The sequence below is a fragment of the Musca domestica genome, unplaced genomic scaffold, assembly GCF_030504385.1.
Source record: "Musca domestica strain aabys unplaced genomic scaffold, Musca_domestica.polishedcontigs.V.1.1 61, whole genome shotgun sequence".
Classification (NCBI taxonomy): Eukaryota; Metazoa; Arthropoda; class Insecta; order Diptera; family Muscidae; genus Musca; species Musca domestica.
Window position 1 is genome coordinate 3,098,186 of NW_026712367.1, and position 21,783 is coordinate 3,119,968.

At 30.5% G+C, this 21,783-nt stretch overlaps 1 protein-coding gene across 1 annotated transcript; it reads right to left on the reverse strand.

Annotated features, from left to right (window-relative positions):
* Positions 1-1,629: 1,629 nt before the first annotated feature.
* Positions 1,630-9,158, reverse strand: LOC131805816 (general transcription factor IIE subunit 1-like). The gene is made up of 4 exons (XM_059129479.1): positions 8,589-9,158; positions 2,917-3,653; positions 2,367-2,851; positions 1,630-2,294 (listed from the first exon to the last, which is right to left on the reverse strand). Exons 2-4 carry the CDS (start codon positions 3,594-3,596, stop codon positions 2,098-2,100), a joined length of 1,362 nt encoding a protein of 453 aa, XP_058985462.1. The 5' UTR covers positions 3,597-3,653; positions 8,589-9,158; the 3' UTR covers positions 1,630-2,097.
* Positions 9,159-21,783: the final 12,625 nt, after the last annotated feature.

Genomic DNA, 21,783 nt, shown 5'->3' on the forward strand with positions numbered 1-21,783 from the left:
AATGAGGGGAAAACACTAATGGTAATTGTTATGGAATTTTCTGGCTAGACAGAAAAGTTCACTCGAGATGTTTGTTACATATAGAAATGTTAATCAGAGATAAAAATAGTTCATTGATAAAGTTTTCTAAAGAAAAAATCATCATTGAAAAAATTTCTTAAGAAAAATTTGTTGTCATTAAATCTTTTCTGAATCTGAGATGATTTTTTCTTTACAGAATTGCATCGGGAATGAATTTTTCTTTAGAAAAGTTCATCGGGGATTAATTTTTCTTAAGAAAACTCATCGGGGATGAATTTTTCGTTAGAAAATCGAGGATGAATTTTTCTTTAGAAATGTTCATCCGGGATGAATTTTTCTTTAGAAAACTTAATCGAGGATGAATTTTTCTTTAGAAAACTTAATCGAGGATGAATTTTTCTTTAGAAAACTTCATCGAGGATGAATTTTTCTTTAGAAAAGTTCATCGAGGATGAATTTTTCTTTAGAAAAGTTCATCGAGGATGAATTTTTCTTTAGAAAAGTTCATCGAGGATGAATTTTTCTTTAGAAATGTTCATCGAGGATGAATTTTTCTTTAGAAAAGTTCATCGAGGATGAATTTTTCTTTAGAAAAGTTCATCCGGGATGAATTTTTCTTTAGAAAAGTTCATCCGGGATGAATTTTTCTTTAGAAAAGTTCATCCGGGATGAATTTTTCTTTAGAAAAGTTCATCCGGGATGAATTTTTCTTTACAAAAGTTCATCGGGGATGAATTTTTCTTTAGAAAAGTTCATCGGGGATGAATTTTTCTTTAGAAAAGTTCATCGGGGATGAATTTTTCTTTAGAAAAGTTCATCGGGGATGAATTTTTCTTTAGAAAAGTTCATCGGGGATGAATTTTTCTTTAGAAAAGTTCATCGGGGATGAATTTTTCTTTAGAAAAGTTCATCGAGGATGAATTTTTCTTTTGAAAAGTTCTTCGAGGATGAATTTTTCTTTAGAAAAGTTCATCGAGGATGAATTTTTCTTTAGAAAAGTTCATCGAGGATGAATTTTTCTTTAGAAAAGTTCATCGGGAATGAATTTTTCTTTAGAAACGTTTCTCCGGGATGAATTTTTCTTTAGAAAAGTTCATCCGTGATGAATTTTTCTTTAGAAAAGTTCATCCGGGATGAATTTTTCTTTAGAAAAGTTCATCCGGGATGAATTTTTCTTTAGAAAAGTTCATCCGGGATGAATTTTTCTTTAGAAAAGTTCATCCGGGATGAATTTTTCTTTAGAAAAGTTCATCCGGGATGAATTTTTCTTTAGAAAAGTTCATCCGGGATGAATTTTTCTTTAGAAAAGTTCATCCGGGATGAATTTTTCTTTAGAAAAGTTCATCCGGGATGAATTTTTCTTTAGAAAAGTTCATCCGGGATGAATTTTTCTTTAGAAAAGTTCATCCGGGATAAATTTTTCTTAAGAAAACTCGTCGGGGATGAATTTTTCTTTAGAAAAGTTTATCGGGGATGAATTTTTCTTCAGAGAAGTTCATCTGGGATGAATTTTTCTTAAGAAAACTCGTCGGGGATGAAGTTTTTCTTTAAAAAAGTTCATCAGGGATGAATTTATTTTTCTACAGAAGTAAAAAAGGTGTGTTTTTTTTAATTTTCAAGTTTTTTTTATTGTTTTGTTGATTCTTTGTTTTACTTCTTCTTCTTTTAAATATATTTTCTCGTTCAAAGCATTCTTCTCCGTCTGTCTCTCTCTTCCATTCTCTTAAATATTATTTTATATAAACATTTAACGAAAATTATTTATTTAATTAAAAAAAAAATAAGATGAGCAAAATTGTGAAAATATTTGGACGATGGAGGAGGTGGAGGGTCAGGCTTTCAAATTGGAGAAAATTAAAACACTATTGGCTTGTATAAAGAATTAACTAAAAAATATATAATGAAAAAAATTAATAATAATAATAGTAATAATTAATATAATTATAGTAATAGTTGTTGTTGTAGTTGTTTGTTGAAAAAAGAACATCGAGTTGTGGGTTTGTAAAAAAAATAATGATTGGGGTTTGAGGAGGAGGAGGTGGGTAGGGGAGGGGGGAGGGGAACGGGAGTTGTTTTTCAATCATATATATGACTATAATGTTGCTGATATATGTGTATATAGTTCTCCTTCTCCTGCTGAGACATTTGGCCAATTAGCACATCATTGATTTGATCAATGGGATGAGGACGGCCGGCCACCAAAACGGAAGGAACATCATCCTCTTCTTCTTCAGATTCGGAATTAATAAAGTTATTGTAATCATCGTTATTGGCTGATGAAAGAAAACGAAAGTCGAAATTAAATAAAGAAAATTGAAAAAGAATTCCCTCGAATGACTACTTACGAATTTTGGTATTTTCTATGTCATTTTCATCATCACTCGAATCACTGGAATTGGCATTGGAAGTACCGAAACGTAGACCCTTGCTATTGTTTTTCTTTTGTTCAGGTTGTTTCTCATATTGCAACAGGACAGCCATGATGTCTTCCTGTTCCTTTTTGCGATTGTTGTTGAACGTACTGTTTGTGGTGCTGGTGGTGGAGGTGTTGCCTCCGGCGGCGGAAGACCACGCCGACAGGCCGGGTTGTTGGGAATTTTGTGCTGCTTCATTGAGTATGGCATCGGTATTGTCGGTATTATCCTCGGTGATGACCGTACTCTCCGTCATCCAAATGGGGCGGGCCTTACGTTCGGCCACGGTATCGGGCACATCATCACCACCAATGTTAATGTCCACCCGGGTTTCTTCCACGGCAAAACCTTGGTTTCTCGTGGCCTCTCCGGACCATTGTTGGCCCTCGCCACGCACCGCCGAGGGTTTGTTAATCCTACAAAGAGACAAAAAGGAAATTAATACATTTTTTTTCTCACAAAATAACCCTCCTCCACTTACCCTCTTATCGTATCAATATCCACCGGCTCGGGTTCCAAAATCTCCGGTGCCAATTTAATGCCCTCCACCTCCCTCAGCAGATCATACAATGGCTGTAACTGTTCATTGAATCTGGCCAACATCAGGCGCGAATCTTTGGTCGGCATGGCCGAGGTATCCTCCTCCACCGTACACCCACAATATGTACAACGAAATTCCTGAGTATTGAAGTCAAACAGTTGATCGGCCTCCAAATCCGTAAAGGTCTTATTACAATTCGTACACTTGAAACTCGCCCGACTTGTGGCGTCCCGCTCTTCCGTCTCCATGCGCTTGCGCATCAGATCCAACTTATATTTGACTACATTTACAAAGGTTTTATAATTTATAAAATAATAATTGACTTTTTGAGCCTTGCCATCCGGACCCGTTTCCATTTTGAGACGAATCTGAATGAATTTATCGCTGCGCAGGGTGGTGATGCGGGCCCGCATTTGTTTCTTTTCGAAACGTAACAGTTCGGCAATGTCATCCTCTTTCATGCAGGGATTCCGGACCAACATGTCGATGATGAGGGCATCCTCAATGGTGTAGAAGCCCCGGACGACCAGGCGGGCTAACTGTTTTAGACTACTAGGCACTTCGGTAACATAACGGATTTCTGTATTGGATGTGGCAGCAGCAGCAGGAGCTGAAGACATGGCAGAGGAAGTAGAGATGTGAAAGGAAGGATATTTGAGGTGATACGAAGATGGGAGCTGGAAAGAGAAAAACGGATTATTGCATTAAGAATTTTGGAAAATCTAAATTCAATCAAACATCTAAATTCATCTGAAATGATTTTTTTTCTTTAGAAAAGTTCATCCATCCATCATCGGGGATGAATTTTTCCTTAGAAAAGTTCATCCGCGATGAATTTTTCTTTAGAAAAGTTCATCGGGGATGAATTTTTCTTTAGAAAAGTTCATCGGGGATGAATTTTTCTTTAGAAAAGTTCATCGGGGATGAATTTTTCTTTAGAAAAGTTCATCGGGGATGAATTTTTCTTTAGAAAAGTTCATCGGGGATGAATTTTTTTTAGAAAAGTTCATCGGGGATGAATTTTTCTTTAGAAAAGTTCATCGGGGATGAATTTTTCTTTAGAAAAGTTCATCGGGGATGAATTTTTCTTTAGAAAAGTTCATCGGGGATGAATTTTTCTTTAGAAAACTTGATTCGGGATGAATTTTTCTTTAGAAAACTTGATTCGGGATGAATTTTTCTTTAGAAAAGTTCATCCGGGATGATGTTTTCTTTAGAAAAGTTCATCCGGGATGATGTTTTCTTTAGAAAAGTTCATCCGGGATGATGTTTTCTTTAGAAAAGTTCATCCGGGATGAAGTTTTCTTTAGAAAAGTTCATCGGGGATGAATTTTTCTTTAGAAAAGTTCATCCGGGATGAAGTTTTCTTTAGAAAAGTTCATCCGGGATGAAGTTTTCTTTATGAATGATGAATTTTTCTTTAGAAAAGTTCATCGGGGATGAATTTTTCTATAGAAAAGTTCATCGGGGATGAATTTTTCTATAGAAAAGTTCATCGGGGATGAATTTTTCTATAGAAAAGTTCATCGGGGATGAATTTTTCTTTAGAAAAGTTCATCGGGGATGAATTTTTCTTTAGAAAAGTTCATCGGGGATGAATTTTTCTTTAGAAAAGTTCATCGGGGATGAATTTTTCTTTAGAAAAGTTCATCGGGGATGAATTTTTCTTTAGAAAAGTTTATCGGGGATGAAGTTTTCTCCATCCGGGCTGAATTTGCTTTAGAAGAGTTCATCGGGTATGAATTTTTCTTTAGAAAAGTTCATCGGGGATGAATTTTTCTTTAGAAAAGTTCATCGGGGATGAATTTTTCTTTAGAAAAGTTCATCGGGGATGAATTTTTCTTTAGAAAAGTTCATCGGGGATGAATTTTTCTTTAGAAAAGTTTATCGGGGATGAAGTTTTCTCCATCCGGGCTGAATTTGCTTTAGAAGAGTTCATCGGGGATGAATTTTTCTTTAGAAAAGTTCATCGGGGATGAATTTTTCTTTAGAAAAGTTTATCGGGGATGAAGTTTTCTCCATCCGGGCTGAATTTGCTTTAGAAGAGTTCATCGGGTATGAATTTTTCTTTAGAAAAGTTCATTCGGGATGAATTTTTCTTTAGAAAAGTTCATTCGGGATGAATTTTTCTTTAGAAAAGTTCATTCGGTATGAATTTTTCTTTAGAAAAGTTCATTCGGGATGAATTTTTCTTTAGAAAAGTTCATCGGGGATGAATTTTTCTTTAGAAAAGTTCATCGGGGATGAATTTTTCTTTAGAAAAGTTTATCGGGGATGAAGTTTTCTCCATCCGGGCTGAATTTGCTTTAGAAGAGTTCATCGGGTATGAATTTTTCTTTAGAAAAGTTCATTCGGGATGAATTTTTCTTTAGAAAAGTTCATTCGGGATGAATTTTTCTTTAGAAAAGTTCATTCGGGATGAATTTTTCTTTAGAAAAGTTCATTCGGGATGAATTTTTCTTTAGAAAAGTTCATCGGGGATGAATTTTTCTTTAGAAAAGTTCATCGGGGATGAATTTTTCTTTAGAAAAGTTTATCGGGGATGAAGTTTTCTCCATCCGGGCTGAATTTGCTTTAGAAGAGTTCATCGGGTATGAATTTTTCTTTAGAAAAGTTCATTCGGGATGAATTTTTCTTTAGAAAAGTTCATTCGGGATGAATTTTTCTTTAGAAAAGTTCATTCGGGATGAATTTTTCTTTAGAAAAGTTCATTCGGGATGAATTTTTCTTTAGAAAAGTTCATCGGGGATGAATTTTTCTTTAGAAAAGTTCATCGGGGATGAATTTTTCTTTAGAAAAGTTTATCGGGGATGAAGTTTTCTCCATCCGGGCTGAATTTGCTTTAGAAGAGTTCATCGGGTATGAATTTTTCTTTAGAAAAGTTCATTCGGGATGAATTTTTCTTTAGAAAAGTTCATTCGGGATGAATTTTTCTTTAGTAAAGTTCATTCGGGATGAATTTTTCTTTAGAAAAGTTCATTCGGGATGAATTTTTCTTTAGAAAAGTTCATCGGGGATGAATTTTTCTTTAGAAAAGTTCATCGGGGATGAATTTTTCTTTAGAAAAGTTCATCGGGGATGAATTTTTCTTTAGAAAAGTTCATCGGGGATGAATTTTTCTTTAGAAAAGTTCATCGGGGATGAATTTTTCTTTAGAAAAGTTCATCGGGGATGAATTTTTCTTTAGAAAAGTTCATCGGGGATGAATTTTTCTTTAGAAAAGTTCATCGGGGATGAATTTTTCTTTAGAAAAGTTAATCGGGGATGAATTTTTCTTTAGAAAAGTTCATCGGGGATGAATTTTTCTTTAGAAAAGTTTATCGGGGATGAAGTTTTCTCCATCCGGGCTGAATTTGCTTTAGAAGAGTTCATCGGGTATGAATTTTTCTTTAGAAAAGTTCATTCGGGATGAATTTTTCTTTAGAAAAGTTCATTCGGGATGAATTTTTCTTTAGAAAAGTTCATTCGGGATGAATTTTTCTTTAGAAAAGTTCATTCGGTATGAATTTTTCTTTAGAAAAGTTCATTCGGGATGAATTTTTCTTTAGAAAAGTTCATTCGGGATGAATTTTTCTTTAGAAAAGTTCATTCGGGATGAATTTTTCTTTAGAAAAGTTCATTCGGGATGAATTTTTCTTTAGAAAAGTTCATTCGGGATGAATTTTTCTTTAGAAAATTTCATTCGGGATGAATTTTCTTTAGAAAAGTTCATTCGGGATGAATTTTTCTTTAGAAAAGTTCATTCGGGATGAATTTTTCTTTAGAAAAGTTCATTCGGGATGAATTTTTCTTTAGAAAAGTTCATTCGGGATGAATTTTTCTTTAGAAAAGTTCATTCGGGATGAATTTTTCTTTAGAAAAGTTCATTCGGGATGAATTTTTCTTTAGAAAAGTTCATTCGGGATGAATTTTTCTTTAGAAAAGTTCAACGGGGATGAATTTTTCTTTAGAAAAGTTCATCGGGGATGAATTTTTCTTTAGAAAAGTTCATCGGGGATGAATTTTTCTTTAAAAAAGTTCATCGGGGATGAATTTTTCTTTAAAAAAGTTCATCCGTGCTCAACTTTTTTTAAAACGTATTATTATACCCTACACCACAAGGTGGTCAGGGTATTATGTATTTGTGCATTTGTTTGTAACAGGCAAAAGGAAACGAGATAGACCCATAGTTCCTTTTGATGATCTGCATAGAATCACATTCTGAGTCGATTTATGCATGTCCGTCCGTCCGTCTGTCCGTCCGTCCGTCCGTCCGTCCGTCTGTCCGTCTGTCCATGTATTTTTGTAAACAAAGTACAGGTCGCATTTATTGCCCGATCCAGATGAAATTTTGCACAGATCATTTGTTTGGCCCAAGGACGAACCCTATTGAAATTGGAGATAATCGGTCAAAATTTAGATATAGCTCCCATATATATCTTCGTCCGATTTGCCTTTTATTGTGCACCAAACGTGTAATATCAGCCCGAATTGTATGGAATTTTGCATATACACCCAAATTAGCCCTGAAAATATGTATGCCAAATTTGATCGAAATCGGTTCAGATATAGCTATAGCTCCCATATATATTGTTCATCCGATTTGTTACTTTTTGTCCACCGCCGCCGTAATATGCACTCTGCAACAACAACATTTGGGGAAATATATCAAATACAGCCCAGAAATACATGTGCCAAATTTTATCGAGATCGGTTCAGATTTGGATATATCTCCCATATATAACTTCGTCCGATTTACCTTATATTGTGCACCAAACGTCTAATATTTGTCCAAATGGGATGGAATTTGGCACTTAGGACCGAATTCAGTCTAGAAGGTAGTATGCCAAATTTGGTGAAGATCGGTTCAGATATAGCTATAGCTCCCATATGTATTGTTCATCCGATTTGTTATATTTGTTACCCACAACCGTAATATGCACTCCGCAACAACGATATTCAGGGAAATATATCAAATACAGCTCAGAGATATCTTTGCCAAAGTTTATCGAGATCGGTTCAGATTTGGATATAGCTCCCATATATATCTTTATCCGATTTCAAATTAATTGTGCACCAAATTGGCAATACAATTCTGAATTTAAAAGATACAAAAGCTTCGGCATATTTAGTACTTTGAACATTAAATTATAATTATGATCATAGCGTGTATGATTGAATTCTCCCATAAAAACTTTTAATTGTTATGTGGAGCTCTACTAAATTAGCAAAGTGGTGTAGGGTATCATAAAGTCGGCCCCGCCCGACTTTAAGACTTTCTTTACTGGTTTTTTCGCTTAAAGTAGTTTTGTTTATTTTTGCCCGTTTCGCAGTAGCAACCAACAAATCCTAGTTTGCTTAGCGCCATCTGTTGTTCTTCAAAACCCAAAGCTTTCATTGGCCCGAAAAACAAATTTGACATGTTGCCGCGCATCCATTTGTTTCGCAACAAAACCACATTCCCACACACATCTGGCAACAACACTTGTTTCGCTCTCCCTCTCCGGCGCGGTTTTTTGATGTTAATGTTGTTGGTTTCTTTCAGGTTGCTGTGTTCCACTCTCTCTCTCAACATTTTGCATTGTCAAGTTTTGACATTTTTCCATTAGTCGTTTATTTTGTGTCATTCTTACCTCTTGTTGTTTCTGTATCTGTGCTGCTGCTGGGGTATCGTCGTCGCTTTCGTTGGTGTGTGATTAGAGTAGGAATTTTTTTTATAATTTTTGAAAACACTTTTTCACCGCTGTTAACAATGAAAAACGTCAACTTTCATATCGCTCAGCATAATGTCGGCTTGGCGAAGATGTATGTATAGTTTTTGAGGAGTTTAATTGCCTTATTCTTAGACAATTATTAGTTTTTTGAGGAGACTATAAAAATGCCCGACCGCAAAATATCTGCGTAAGGCGAGACAGGGTATTTCATGTGGTGTGTGTGCATGGAAATTGCAGTTTGTGAGAAAACATATGTTTCCAATTGTTGATGTTTCGTGGGCACCCTGTTCAGAGACAGGGTTGCTTGATGCTACAAATGGGTGTTGCTTGAATGATGACGTGTGACAAAATGAATGTGCTTCTGAGGGATTTTTGTTGGAAAATGAGGTTTTCGATGATTTCGTTTGCAATTTTTTAGGTTTTTATGAAAATTTCGAGTTTTTCTTGTTTTAGAAGAATAATGAGTGCATATTTTTCTGTTTGTTGCTATGTGCCCTGGTTTAAGTTTAACATTTAATTGAACAAGTTACGAACAAATTAGGTACATTTTCCTGACAATTATTCGAAAATTTAAGGGTTTGGCAAAATATGTTTTTATATTGTTTATATATATTTCAATTTAATTCAGTAGTTAAAAACCCTACAAGAATATTTGTAATATATTTGTTTACATTCAGGACTTGTAGGAAAACACAAACAGAATATAATTTGTACAAGAATTTATGTATTTATTTATTGAAAATTAGATAAAAAAGGTTCGAAATATTAACGTTTGTTGAAAATTGAAATGGAATTTTTTATATAACATATTCTTTATATAAAAATAATTTAATTAATATTTAAGAAATAAAATATTTTAATAAATTATTTTTTTATTATATTAATTATTTTTTGTTGGAAATTCGAAAAATATATTTTTTAGAAAAACAATTTTGTCAAAAAATTAAAAAAATCAAGTTTGTTAAAATTAAAAAAATATATTTTTTTGTGAGCGTCTTCTGTTGTAAATTAAAAAAAAATATTTAAAAAATTACTAAATAAAATATTTTAATAAATTAATTTTTTTTATATTTTTTGTTGGAAATATTTTTTTTTAAAAATCCGCATTTGTTAAGAATATAAAAAAACCACGTTTGTTGAAATTTAAAAAAATATGTTTTTAAAGCGTCTTCTGTTGTAAATTTAAAAAAAATTTAAATAAATAAAATATTTTAATAAATTCATTTTGTTGTTGGAAAAATATTTCAATAAATTAATTTTTATTTTATTATATTAATTATTTTTTGTTGGAAATTCAAAAAATATATATTTTAAAACCCCAATTTTGTAAAAAATTTAAAAAAAACCAGGTTTATTGAAATTTAAAAAAAATATTTTTTTAAAGAATCTTCCGTTGTAAATTTAAAAAAATATATATTAAAAAAAACATAATTTTTAAAAAATTAATTTCCTTTATATTTTTTTATTGGAAATTTAAAAAAATATTTTTTAAAAATCCGCATTTGTTAAGTATAAAAAAAAATCCACGTTTGTTAAAATTAATAAAAATATATTTTTTAGAGCGTCTTCTGTTGTATATTTAAAAATATATATTAAAAAAATAAAATAAATAAAATATTTTAATAAATTAATTTTTTTATATATTTTTTTTTGGAAATTAAAAAACATATATTTTAAAAATCCGCATTTGTTAAGAATATAAAAAAATCCACGTTTGTTGAAATTTTTTAAAAATATTTTTTTAAAGCGTCCTCTGTTGTAAATTGAAAAAATATTTAAAAAAAAATGAAATTTTTTATAAATTAATTTTTTTTTTAATTTTTTGTTGGAAATGAAAAAAAAATATTTTTTAAAAATCGGAATTTGTTAAGAATGTTTTGTTTTTTAAAAATATTTCTTTTTTAATCGTCATCTGTTGTAAATTAAAAAAATATTTAAAAAAAATTAACCTTTTTTTAAATTAATTTTTAATATTAATAATTAATTTTTTTAAGAATCCGCATTTGTTAAGAATATAAAAAAATCTACATTTTTTTAAAAATGTTTCTTTTTTAGTCGTCATCTGTTGCAAATTTAAAAAAATGACACTAACAAAATATATTCAAAAAAATAATAAATTTAAAAAAGAAATAAAATTAATTAAAAGAAAAAAATGTTTTTTTTTTTAATTTAGTTTTGTGAAAAATATATGAAAAAATATGTTTTTTAAAATATCCAAATTTGAAAATAAAAAAAAAATTATATATAACAAATATAATAAATAAAATATTTTAATAAATTAATTTTTTTTCATATTTTTTTTGCTGGAAATTAAAAAAATAATTTTTAAAAATCTGTTAAGAATATAAAAAATCCACGTTTGCTTAAATTTTTTTAAAAATGTTTCTTTTAAAATCGTCATCTATTGCAAATTTTAAATAAAATATTTCAGAAACACAAAAAAAATATTTTTGAGAAAATTAATAAATTTAAAAAAGAAACAAAATTAATTAAAAGAAAAACAACGTTTTTTTTAATTTAGTTTTGTGAAAAATATATGAAAATATGTTTTTTTTAAATATCCAAATTTGAAAATTAAAAAAATGTTTAAGAAAAATCCAGTTTTATCGAAATTTATAGAAAAAAAATTTTAAAAAATTCACGCTTGTTCAAAATTTAAAAAATCTACGTTTGTCAAATATAAAAAAAAAATAAATTTCTTAGAAAAATCCAAGTTTGTTAAAAATATTTTTCAAAAAAATCCAGTTTTATCGAAATTTAAAAAAAAAAAAATTCACGTTTGTTAAAAATTTAAAAAAAACCACGTTTGTCAAATATTAAAAAAAAACATCCAGTTTTGCTGTAAATGTAAAAAAATATTTTAAAAAGATCCACGTTTGCTAAAAATTAAAAAGAAATAAATAAAAAAATACACTTTTGATGAAAATTTAAAAAAAAAATTCAAAAAGATCCTTGTTTGGTAAAAATTAAAAAATACACTTTTGTTGAAAATTTGAAAAAAATATTTTCAAAAAAATCCAGTTTTATCGATATTTAAAAAAAATCACGTTTGTTAAAAATTTAAAAAAATCCACGTTTGTCAAATAATAAAAAAACATTTCTTAGAAAAATCCAATTTTGTTGTAAATGTAAAAAAAATATTTTAAAAAGATCCACGTTTGCTAAAAATTAAAAAGAAATAATTAAAAAAAAACACTTTTGTTGAAAATTTAAAAAAAAAAATTCAAAAAGATCCACGTTTGCTAAAAATTAAAAAAATTTAAAAAAATACACTTTTGTTGAAAATTTAAAAAAAAAATATTTTCAAAAAGAGAAATTAAAAAGAAAATAAAAAAGATTAAAAAAATTCGCTTTTGTTGAAAAGTTGAAAAAAATATTTTTAAAAAATCCTCGTTTGTTGAAAATTTAAGAAAAATATATAAAAAAATAAATAAAAAATTTAAAAAAAAATTGTTGGAAATTTTAAAATTTTTTTTTTTTTAAAAAATGCATGTTAATTGAAAATTTAAAGAAATCCACGTTTGTTGAAAATTAAAAAAAAAAAAATATTTAAAAAACAATAAACAAAAATTGTTGAAAATTAAAAAAATGTTTTTTTAAATATTTATGCTTGTTAAAGATATATTTTTTTTAAATATCCAAGTTTGCTGAGAATTAAATTTTTTTTTAAGAAAACCGCCATCCTGAGAGTAAAAAAACACATTAAAAATTTATTTTATTTATGTTTTATATTTTCTTTTTTTATTTTTAATCCAGGCTCCTCCGTTTTGGGCTCTGACAAGTAAAATCTACGCTTGTTAAAAGTATATTTTTTAAAATATCCAAGTTTGCTGAGAATTTAAAAAATATATTTTTTAAGAAAACCGGTATCATTGAAAATAATAAAAAAAAAACATTAAAAAAATTTTTATTTTATTTATTATATATTATGTTTTTATATTATTTTATGTTTTATATATATATATTTTTTATTAATTTTCACGTGTATTTTTTGTTTTATTTTTAATCTAGGCTCCTCCGTTTTGGGCTCTGACAAGTCATTACCATTACTTTCACCCACTCATTAAAATCGCTTACCTCAAAGAGCATGTGTGTGTGACTCAGAGCCGGAGAAGTGTCTTTATGTTTGACATTAAAAGTTTTTTCTTATGTTGTTGTTATTGTTGTTGTTATTGTTGTTTTGTTTTTAGTTTAATGCTTTTCGGTACTTGAGATTCCATTTCATTGTTGCTGCTGGTGCTGCTACTTGCTGGTCCATTTCTATTTTTGTTGTTGATGCTGTCATTGCTCTTTGGTACTTAGCTTGCCATGTCCTTGTTTTACAAGGAATTAGTTTTTCTTTTCATGTTTCTGTTTCTTTGTTTTCCTCTGGCGCGTGGGATTACCAAAGTTCAATAGCGTACGTTATTGTAAACAACAACTGCAGGGGCAAGATGCAGAGAAAAAGGTAATGTGTGGCCATATTTCTTACATTTCCCGCTCTCCTTTTTTCTATTTGTTGACTATTTTTGTTTTTTTGGGGGGAATTATTTTCTCCCTCTCTCTCTGTGTTGGAAAAAGTAGATGAAGTAAATACCCATAAAAATAAAAGTAAAATTATATTGACGGCCCAGACATTTGGACGCCAAACTGTTCCATTTAATATTTTATTTAGTTCAATGAAAATAAGGAGCAAAAAGATAAAGACCAAGAAGAAGAAGAAAATACAGCCGTTGTTGTGTGCGGCCAGGGATCTCAAAAAGTCAACACACATTACTCACTCTCTCACACATACACACACCCCGATGAGCGACTTAACGGAGTATTGCCATTGCATTCCTTTTGTTGGGGGAGATGAGAGTAGCCTACCGATATCATCAAATGAGACACATAACGGAGTATTCTCATGGGAAGGAAAGAGATGAGAGCAGATAAACAACGTCAACTTACAATGAAGTGGACACAGGCAGACACACTCTCATGCGTGTGTGCGTGTGTGTAACTCTAAATGGGATTATTTAACTTTGTAACCAGACAACATCAAAATAAAACATCAATTCCCTTTTGCACATTCATGACGTGACGTGTCGTGGAGAGAGTTAACAACTTTAACGTTGATGCTGGTATTTCTTTCAAAGTTGGCTTTTTTTGGACATTTTGCTTTCATTTGATGTGGATGACGATGATGGATGTTGTTTTTGAAGTGTTTGAATTTTCTAACAAAGTTTTTCTTCTTCTTTTTTTAGGTGAATATCAAAGAATGGAAATTGAAGGTGGAATAAGAAAATGGGATACAAATGAGAGGAAATAAAGGGCAATGGTGAAGGCATGAACTAAATCATGAATTGAAATCAAATTGAAAGGCAAACAAAAAACTATTAGAAAATCGATTGGGAACAACTCATCGAAGGAAACTAAAGGAACATTTTTATAGACCGAAGAAGATCTCTCCGACAACATGGATCAAAAAAAAAAACAAGAAACAAAAATAAAAATGGACAATTGAAAAAGAAAAAAAAAACAAAAAACAAAAATAAAAATGGACAATTGAAAAAAAAAAAAAAAAAAAAAAACAAAAATAAAAATGGACAATTGAAAAAGAAAACAAAAAACAAAAATAAAAATGGACAATTGAAAAAGAAAAAAAAAAAAAACAAACAAACAAGAAAATAGTATCAGTCGGTTTTGTCGACAGATGTATGTATACCCCCAAATTTGAGGAGATGGATGGATGGATTTGGATGATTATATCGCTTTCTTTGAGAGGTTTGTTTCTCAAAATCTCGAACCCTTGGTGGGGGAGGTACCAGAAGGAATTGTCTGATCTGTACCATTTTCATAACAGATCTAGTGTTGACGAAAATATTGAGATTTGTCAAGTCTGAATGGAATCGGATGCAATTTCGAGTTTTATGAGCTTCAAGAATATTCAAAATTTTGAACCTTTGTGGGGGAGGTACCAGAAGGAGTGGACCGATATATCCCATCTTTACACCAGATCTCTGGCTAACCAATATATTGTGATTTATGTATTTTGAAGGGAACCGGGTGTTTCTTTCGGATTTTATGATCGTTTTGGGTTATTCCTAACTTTAACCCTTTGTGGGGCAGGTACCAGAAGGAATGGTCCGATCTCTACCATCTTTATAACAAAACTTGTGTTGGCGAAAATATTAAGATGTGCCAAATTTGAATGGAAACGGATGTTATTTCCGCGTTTCATGAGCTTGATGAATATTCAAAATTTTAACCCTTTGTGGGGGAGGTACCAGAAGGAATGGTGCGATCTTTACCATCTTTATAACAGATCTTGTGTTGATGGTAATATTGAGATGTGCCAAGTTTGAATGGAATCGGATGTTATTTTCGTGTTTTATGAGCTTCATGAATATTCAAACTTTTGACCCTTTGTGGGGAAGGTACCAGAAGGAGTGAATCGATATATCCCATCTTTACACCAGATCTTGGGCTAACCAAAATATCGTCATGTGCCTAATTTGAAGAGAACCGGAAGCTTATTTCGGATTTTATGATCGTTTTGGTTATTTCAGATTTTAACCCTTTGTGGGGGAGGTACCAGAAGGAATGGTGCGATCTTTACCATCTTTATAACAGATCTTGTGTTGATGGTAATATTGAGATGTGCCAAGTCTGAATGGGATCTGACGTTATTTTCGTGTTTTATGAGCTTCATGAATATTCAAAATTTTGACCCTTTGTGTGGGAGGTACCAGAAGAAGTGGAACGATATATCCCATCTTTACACCAGATCTTGGGCTAACCAAAAAAGCGTCATGTGTCCAATTTGAAGAGAATCGGATACTCATTTCGGGTTTTATGATCGTTTTGGTTATTCCAAATTTTAACCCTTTGTGGGGCAGGTACCAGAAGGAATGGTGCGATCTCCACCATATTTATAACAGATCTCGTGTTGACGGAAATATTAAGATGTGCCAAGCCTGAATGAAATCGGATGTTAATTTCGAGTTTTATGGGCTTGATGAATATTCAAAATTTAAACCCTTTGTGGGGGAGGTACTAGAAGGAGTGGACCGATCTCAACCATCTTTACAACAGTTCTTGTGTTGGCGGAAATATTAAGATGTGCCAAGTCTGAATGAAATCGGATGTTAATTTCGAGTTTTATGAGCTTCAAGAATATTCAAAATGTTGACCCTTTGTGGGGGAGGTACCAGAAGGAGTTGACCGATATAATACATCTTCACACCAGACCTTGGGTTAATAAAAATATTGCGATGTGTGTAGTTTGAAGAGAACCGGAAGCTTATTTCAGATTTTATGATTTTTTTGGTTATTTCAGATTTTTACCCTTTGTGGGAGAGGTACCAGAAGGAATGGTCCTATCTTTACCACATTTATAAGAGATCTTGTGTTAATGGAAATATTGAGATATGCGAAGTCTGAATGGAATCGGGTGTTAATTTCCTGTTTTATGAGCTTCATGAATATTCAAAATTTTGACCCTTTGTGGGGGAGGTACCAAAAGGAGTGAGCCGATATATTCCACTTTCACACCAGACCTTGGTTTAATAAAAATATTGTGATGTGTGTAATTTGAAGAGAATCGGATGCTTATTTCGGATTTTATGATCGTTTTGGTTATTCCAAATTTTAACCATTTGTGGGGGAGGTACCAGAAGGAATGGTCCGATCTCTACAATTTTTACAACAGATCTTGTGTTGATGGAAATATTGAGATGAGCTAAGTTTGAATGGAATAGGATGTTAATTTCGTGTTGTATGAGCTTCATGAATATTCAAAATTTTGACCCTTTGTGGGGAAGGCACCAGAAGAAGTGGGCCGATATATCCCAACTTCATACCAGACCTTGAGTTAATAAAATTATTGGGATGTGTGAAATTTGAAGACAATCGAAGTCTTACATCACATTTTATAAGAGTTGTATTTATTAAAAATTGTGACCATTTGTGGGGGAGGTACTTGATAGAGTGTACCGATATTGTCCATTTTTGCACCTGACCTAGCACTAATGCAAATATTGGGATATGCAAAGTTGGAGCAAAATCGGATTATCGGTTCGCTTTCTGTGCAGAAAATATATATTTTTTGAAAGTTTCGATCTTTTGTGGGGGACGTACCAGAAGGAGTGGATCGATATTGCTCATCTCCAAACTTGATCTAAGTTTGATAATAATATTACGATGTACCAAGTTTGGACCAAATCGGAGACTCCCTTCGAGAGTTATCGTGCGCACCAGCCAGACGAACGGACATCGCTGGATCAAATCTTAATGTCCTGAAACGGATTTGGCCCAAGAGACCTAGGACCTACAACCGTTATTTCGATGAGGCACGTTTTGGCTGTATCAAATGATATATATGTACCCTCTCTGGCCATATGACTGAGGGTATTAAAAAATGGACTGTTGGCTCCTTGAAAAAATCCTCAAATGATTGGGTCATGGGGATAGATTGATCCTTGAAAATAATATCCAAAAGAATGCTTTTTTTGTGATTTTTTGGAAATTGGAAAAATTTTCTCAAATTTGCTCTCACGGATCCTCGAAAAAAATCTTTAAAAAAATCCACTTTTCTTGGAACGGTAGCTGCTTGAAAAAATCCTCAAATGATTGGGTTATGTTGATAGATCGATCCTTGAAAAAATATTAAAAAAATCCCCGTTTTGAGGTCTTTTTGAAATAATCCTTGAAAAAATCCTCAAATGATTGGGTCATGGGGATAGATTGATCCTTGAAAATAATATCCAAAAGAATGCTTTTTTTGTGGTCTGTTGAAAACTAGAAAAATTCCCTCAAAATTCGGATTATGCTCTCACGGATCCTCTAAAAAAATCTTTAAATAAATCCACGTTTCTTGGAATGGTAGCTCCTTGAAAAAAATCCTCAAATGATTGGGTTATGTTGATAGATCGATCCTTGAAAAAATATTAAAAAAATCCCCGTTTTGAGGTCTTTTTGAAATAATCCTTGAAAAAATTGCTCCTTGAAACAATTCTCAAATGATTGGGTCATGGGGATAGATTGATCCTTGAAAATAATATCTGAAAGAAAATGTGGACTGTTGGAAACTTGAAATTAAAATTCTCTCAAAATCCAGGTTAAAAGCTCTCACGGATCCTCGGAAAAAAATCTTTAAAAAATCCACAAAAATTATCAAATGATTGGGTTGGTGGATACGTTGATCCTTGAAAACATATTCCAAAAAATCCTTGCTTTGTGGTCTGTAGGGTCTTCAAAAAAAAAAAAAAAAAAAAAAAAAAATCCTCAATTTTGTGGTCTCAATTATCCTTTTAAAATTCTTAAAACGAACCCTAGCTTTGTGGTCTGTGGGTGCTTGAAAAAATTCCAAAAATCCACGACTTGTAGTCTGTTGGGTCCTTGACAAAAAAAATTTTCAACAAATCTAAGATTTTTTTGTGGTCTTTTGGTCCTTGAAAAAATCCAAATTTTTTCGTTAGTTAGGTCCTCTGAAAAAATCGACATTTTGTCGTTCGATAATTCCTTAATTTTTTGCCAGAAATCTGATTTTGTGGTCTGTTGTGCCCTTAAAAATCCCTGATCTTTTGCTCCTAAAATCTTCAAAAATCTAAGTCTCGTGGTCCTTGAAAAAATCCTTTAAAAAACCACAATTCTTTGTTGTCTGTCCGAACTTTAGAAATATTCTTAAAAATCCATATTTTGTGGCTTTTCATGACTTAAAAATCTCATTTTTAGTTCGTTGGCTGTAGGGTCTTCGAAAAATTTTTCAAAAAAACCTCAATTTTGTGGTCTCAATTATCCTTTTAAAATCCTTAACAAAAATCCTAGCCTTGTGGTTTGTGGGTGCTTTAAAAAAATCCTAAAAATCCGACACTTGTCAGTTGGGTCTTTGACAAAAAATTCTTCAACAAATCTAAGTTTTTTTTTTGTGGTCTTTTGGTCCTTGAAAAAATTCAAATTTTGTGGTTCCTTAGGTTATTTGAAAAAATCCACATTTTTTGGTTCGGTAAGTCCTTAATTATTTTCTTCCAAATATACTCACATTTGTGGTCTTTTGTGCCCCTACAAATCAATGTTCTGTTCTCCAAAAAATTTTTCAAAAAATCGAAGTCTCGAAGTAGATCTACTGATGATGAAATATTTTTTAAAAATTCCACGTTGGATCTACTTATGAAAAAATATTTTTTAAAAAATCTGAATTTATTGTATTCATGAAAAAATATTTTTTAAAAGATCCAAGTTTATTGTATTAATGAAAAAATATTTTTTAAAAAAATCTAAATTTATTGTATTCATGAAAAAGTATTTTTTAAAAGATCCAAGTTTATTGTATTAATGAAAAAATATTTTTTAAAAAATCCACGTTCGTTTTATTAATGCAAAAATATTTTTTAAAAAATCCACGTTCGTTTTATTAATGAAAAAATATTTTTTAAAAAATCCACGTTCGTTTTATTAATGAAAAAATATTTTTTAAAAAATCCACGTTCGTTTTATTAATGAAAAAATATTTTTTAAAAAATCCACGTTAGATCTACAGATGAAAAAATATTTTTTAAAAAATCTACGTTCGTTTTATTAATGAAAAAATATTTTTTAAAAAATCTACGCTCGTTTTATTAATGAAAAAAAATATTTTTTTTTTTAAAAATCTACGCTCGTTGTCCTTGAAAAAATACTTTAAAAAATCCACGTTTCTTTGAGGTCTCTCCGGTCTTTAGAAATATTATTAAAAATCCATATTTTGTGGTTTTTCATGACTTAAAAATTTCCATTTTTAGTTCTTTGACTCCTTAAAAAATTCTTAAATTTATGCTCTGCCTGACTTTCTTAAAAAAATATATTTCTTTTAATTATTCATTTTAATTGCATGTCCTTAGTTACAATCATCCTAGAATCCTCCCATAAGTCATTCATTTGTTCAGCAAGAAATCCCTTCGTCAATATTGTCTCCGCTCCGTTTTGTTTATTGTCATGCCAACTTGTTTGCGGCAAGTGCGTGCAAACATCCCAAGTAAAAAAGGGAGAAAAAAACAAAAACAACAAATTGAAATAACGAAAAAAGTCCGGCCAAGGAATCAGTCCTTTTAGGCTTTGTGGAACGAACGTCAAATCACCCTGCACTTGATGATGACGTCAGCAGACACTGTGCAAATAGAAATACCCATACGCATCTACACACAGACACACACACACACACAAGCAACATCCCCCACAACGGGCAATGCAACAACCCCTCGAATAAGAATTTAATGAAATAATGTTCTTTGAAATGGATTCTGGTTTGCTCTTGTTCTTCTTGTTGTTGCTGCAAATGGTGTTGTTGTCATAGCCATTGTTTACTTCCTGCTGCACCGCATACACTCACATACCACAACACTCATGTGATCTCTCATGCATAGAAAAAAAACACCAACCAACTCCCTTTGAGAGAAGAGGAGGAGAGGAGAGGAGAGAAGAGAAGAGCAAACACCCGTTAAATATTATTGAGTCAAGTAAACGAGATTATTTAGACTTAGTTGTGAATGTGAACAAAAAGTTGTTGCATTACCTGTTGATGTTTTGTTGTTTTTGTGGCTTTGGCTCTGGACTCAATATATCAGTAGCATCAATGGTGGCGGTGGTCCTGCAAAAAAAAAAAAAAAAAAATGAAAATTAGAATGGGATTGGGTTGCATTCCCAGCCTCTGTGCTGAAATGGAAAACAGGGAAAGTTTTGTTTAAACACACACACACATAAATAGCAAATAAGGGAAATGAGATTATGGATTTTTAATGCATACTTTAAGGCATGAAATTCAATAAATTGGCAAAAAAAAAATAAATAAAAAATTATTAAAATAAAAAAAAAATAAAAAATTATTAAAATAAAAAAAATAAAAAAATATGATAAATGATTTTTTTTTGTAAAACAAATTCATCCAAGTTTGATCTACTGATGAAATTTTTTTTAAATCATCGTTGGGTTCACTGATGAAAAAATATTTATTTAAAAATCCACGTTTATTGTTTTTATGAAAAAAATATAGAAAAAAATATAAAAAAAATATAAAATATATATTTTATGAACAAATATATAAAAACAACAATAAAGGGATTAAGCCTGACCATTTTGCAACAACGAATATATATATATTTTTTAATAAAGAATAGAAATATATATTTTTTTAAAAATCCACGATTATTGTATTCTTGAAAAAATATGTATTTAAAAAATTAAAAAATCCATTTTTATCCAATTTTATTTTATTCATAAAAAATATTTTAAAAATATTATGTCTCACTTTTGTTAAAAATATACATTTTTCATGAAAAAGTATATTTTTAAAAAATCCACGTTCGTTTTATTAATGCAAAAATATTTTTTAAAAAATCCACGTTCGTTTTATTAATGCAAAAATATTTTTTAAAAAATCCACGTTCGTTTTATTAATGCAAAAATATTTTTTAAAAAATCCACGTTCGTTTTATTAATGAAAAAATATTTTTTAAAAAATCCACGTTCATTTTATTAATGAAAAAATATTTTTTAAAAAATCCACGTTAGATCTACAGATGAAAAAATATTTTTTAAAAAATCCACGTTAGATCTACAGATGAAAAAATATTTTTTAAAAAATCCACGCTTATTGTTTTTATGGAAAAATATTTTTTAAAAAATCCACGCTTATTGTTTTTATGGAAAAATATTTTTTAAAAAATCCACGCTTATTGTTCTTATGGAAAAATATTTTTTAAAAAATCCACGCTTATTGTTTTTATGGAAAAATATTTTTTAAAAAATCTACGCTTATTGTTTTTATGGAAAAAATATTTTTTAAAAAATCCACGCTTATTGTTTTTATGGAAAAATATTTTTTAAAAAATCCACCCTTATTGTTTTTATGGAAAAATATTTTTTAAAAAATCCACGCTTATTGTTTTTATGGAAAAATATTTTTTTAAAAAATCCACGCTTATTGTTTTTATGGAAAAATATTTTTTAAAAAATCCACGCTTATTGTTTTTATGGAAAAATATTTTTTAAAAAATCCACGCTTATTGTTTTTATGGAAAAATATTTTTTAAAAAATCCACCCTTATTGTTTTTATGGAAAAATATTTTTTAAAAAATCCACGCTTATTGTTTTTATGAAAAAATATTTTTTAAAAAA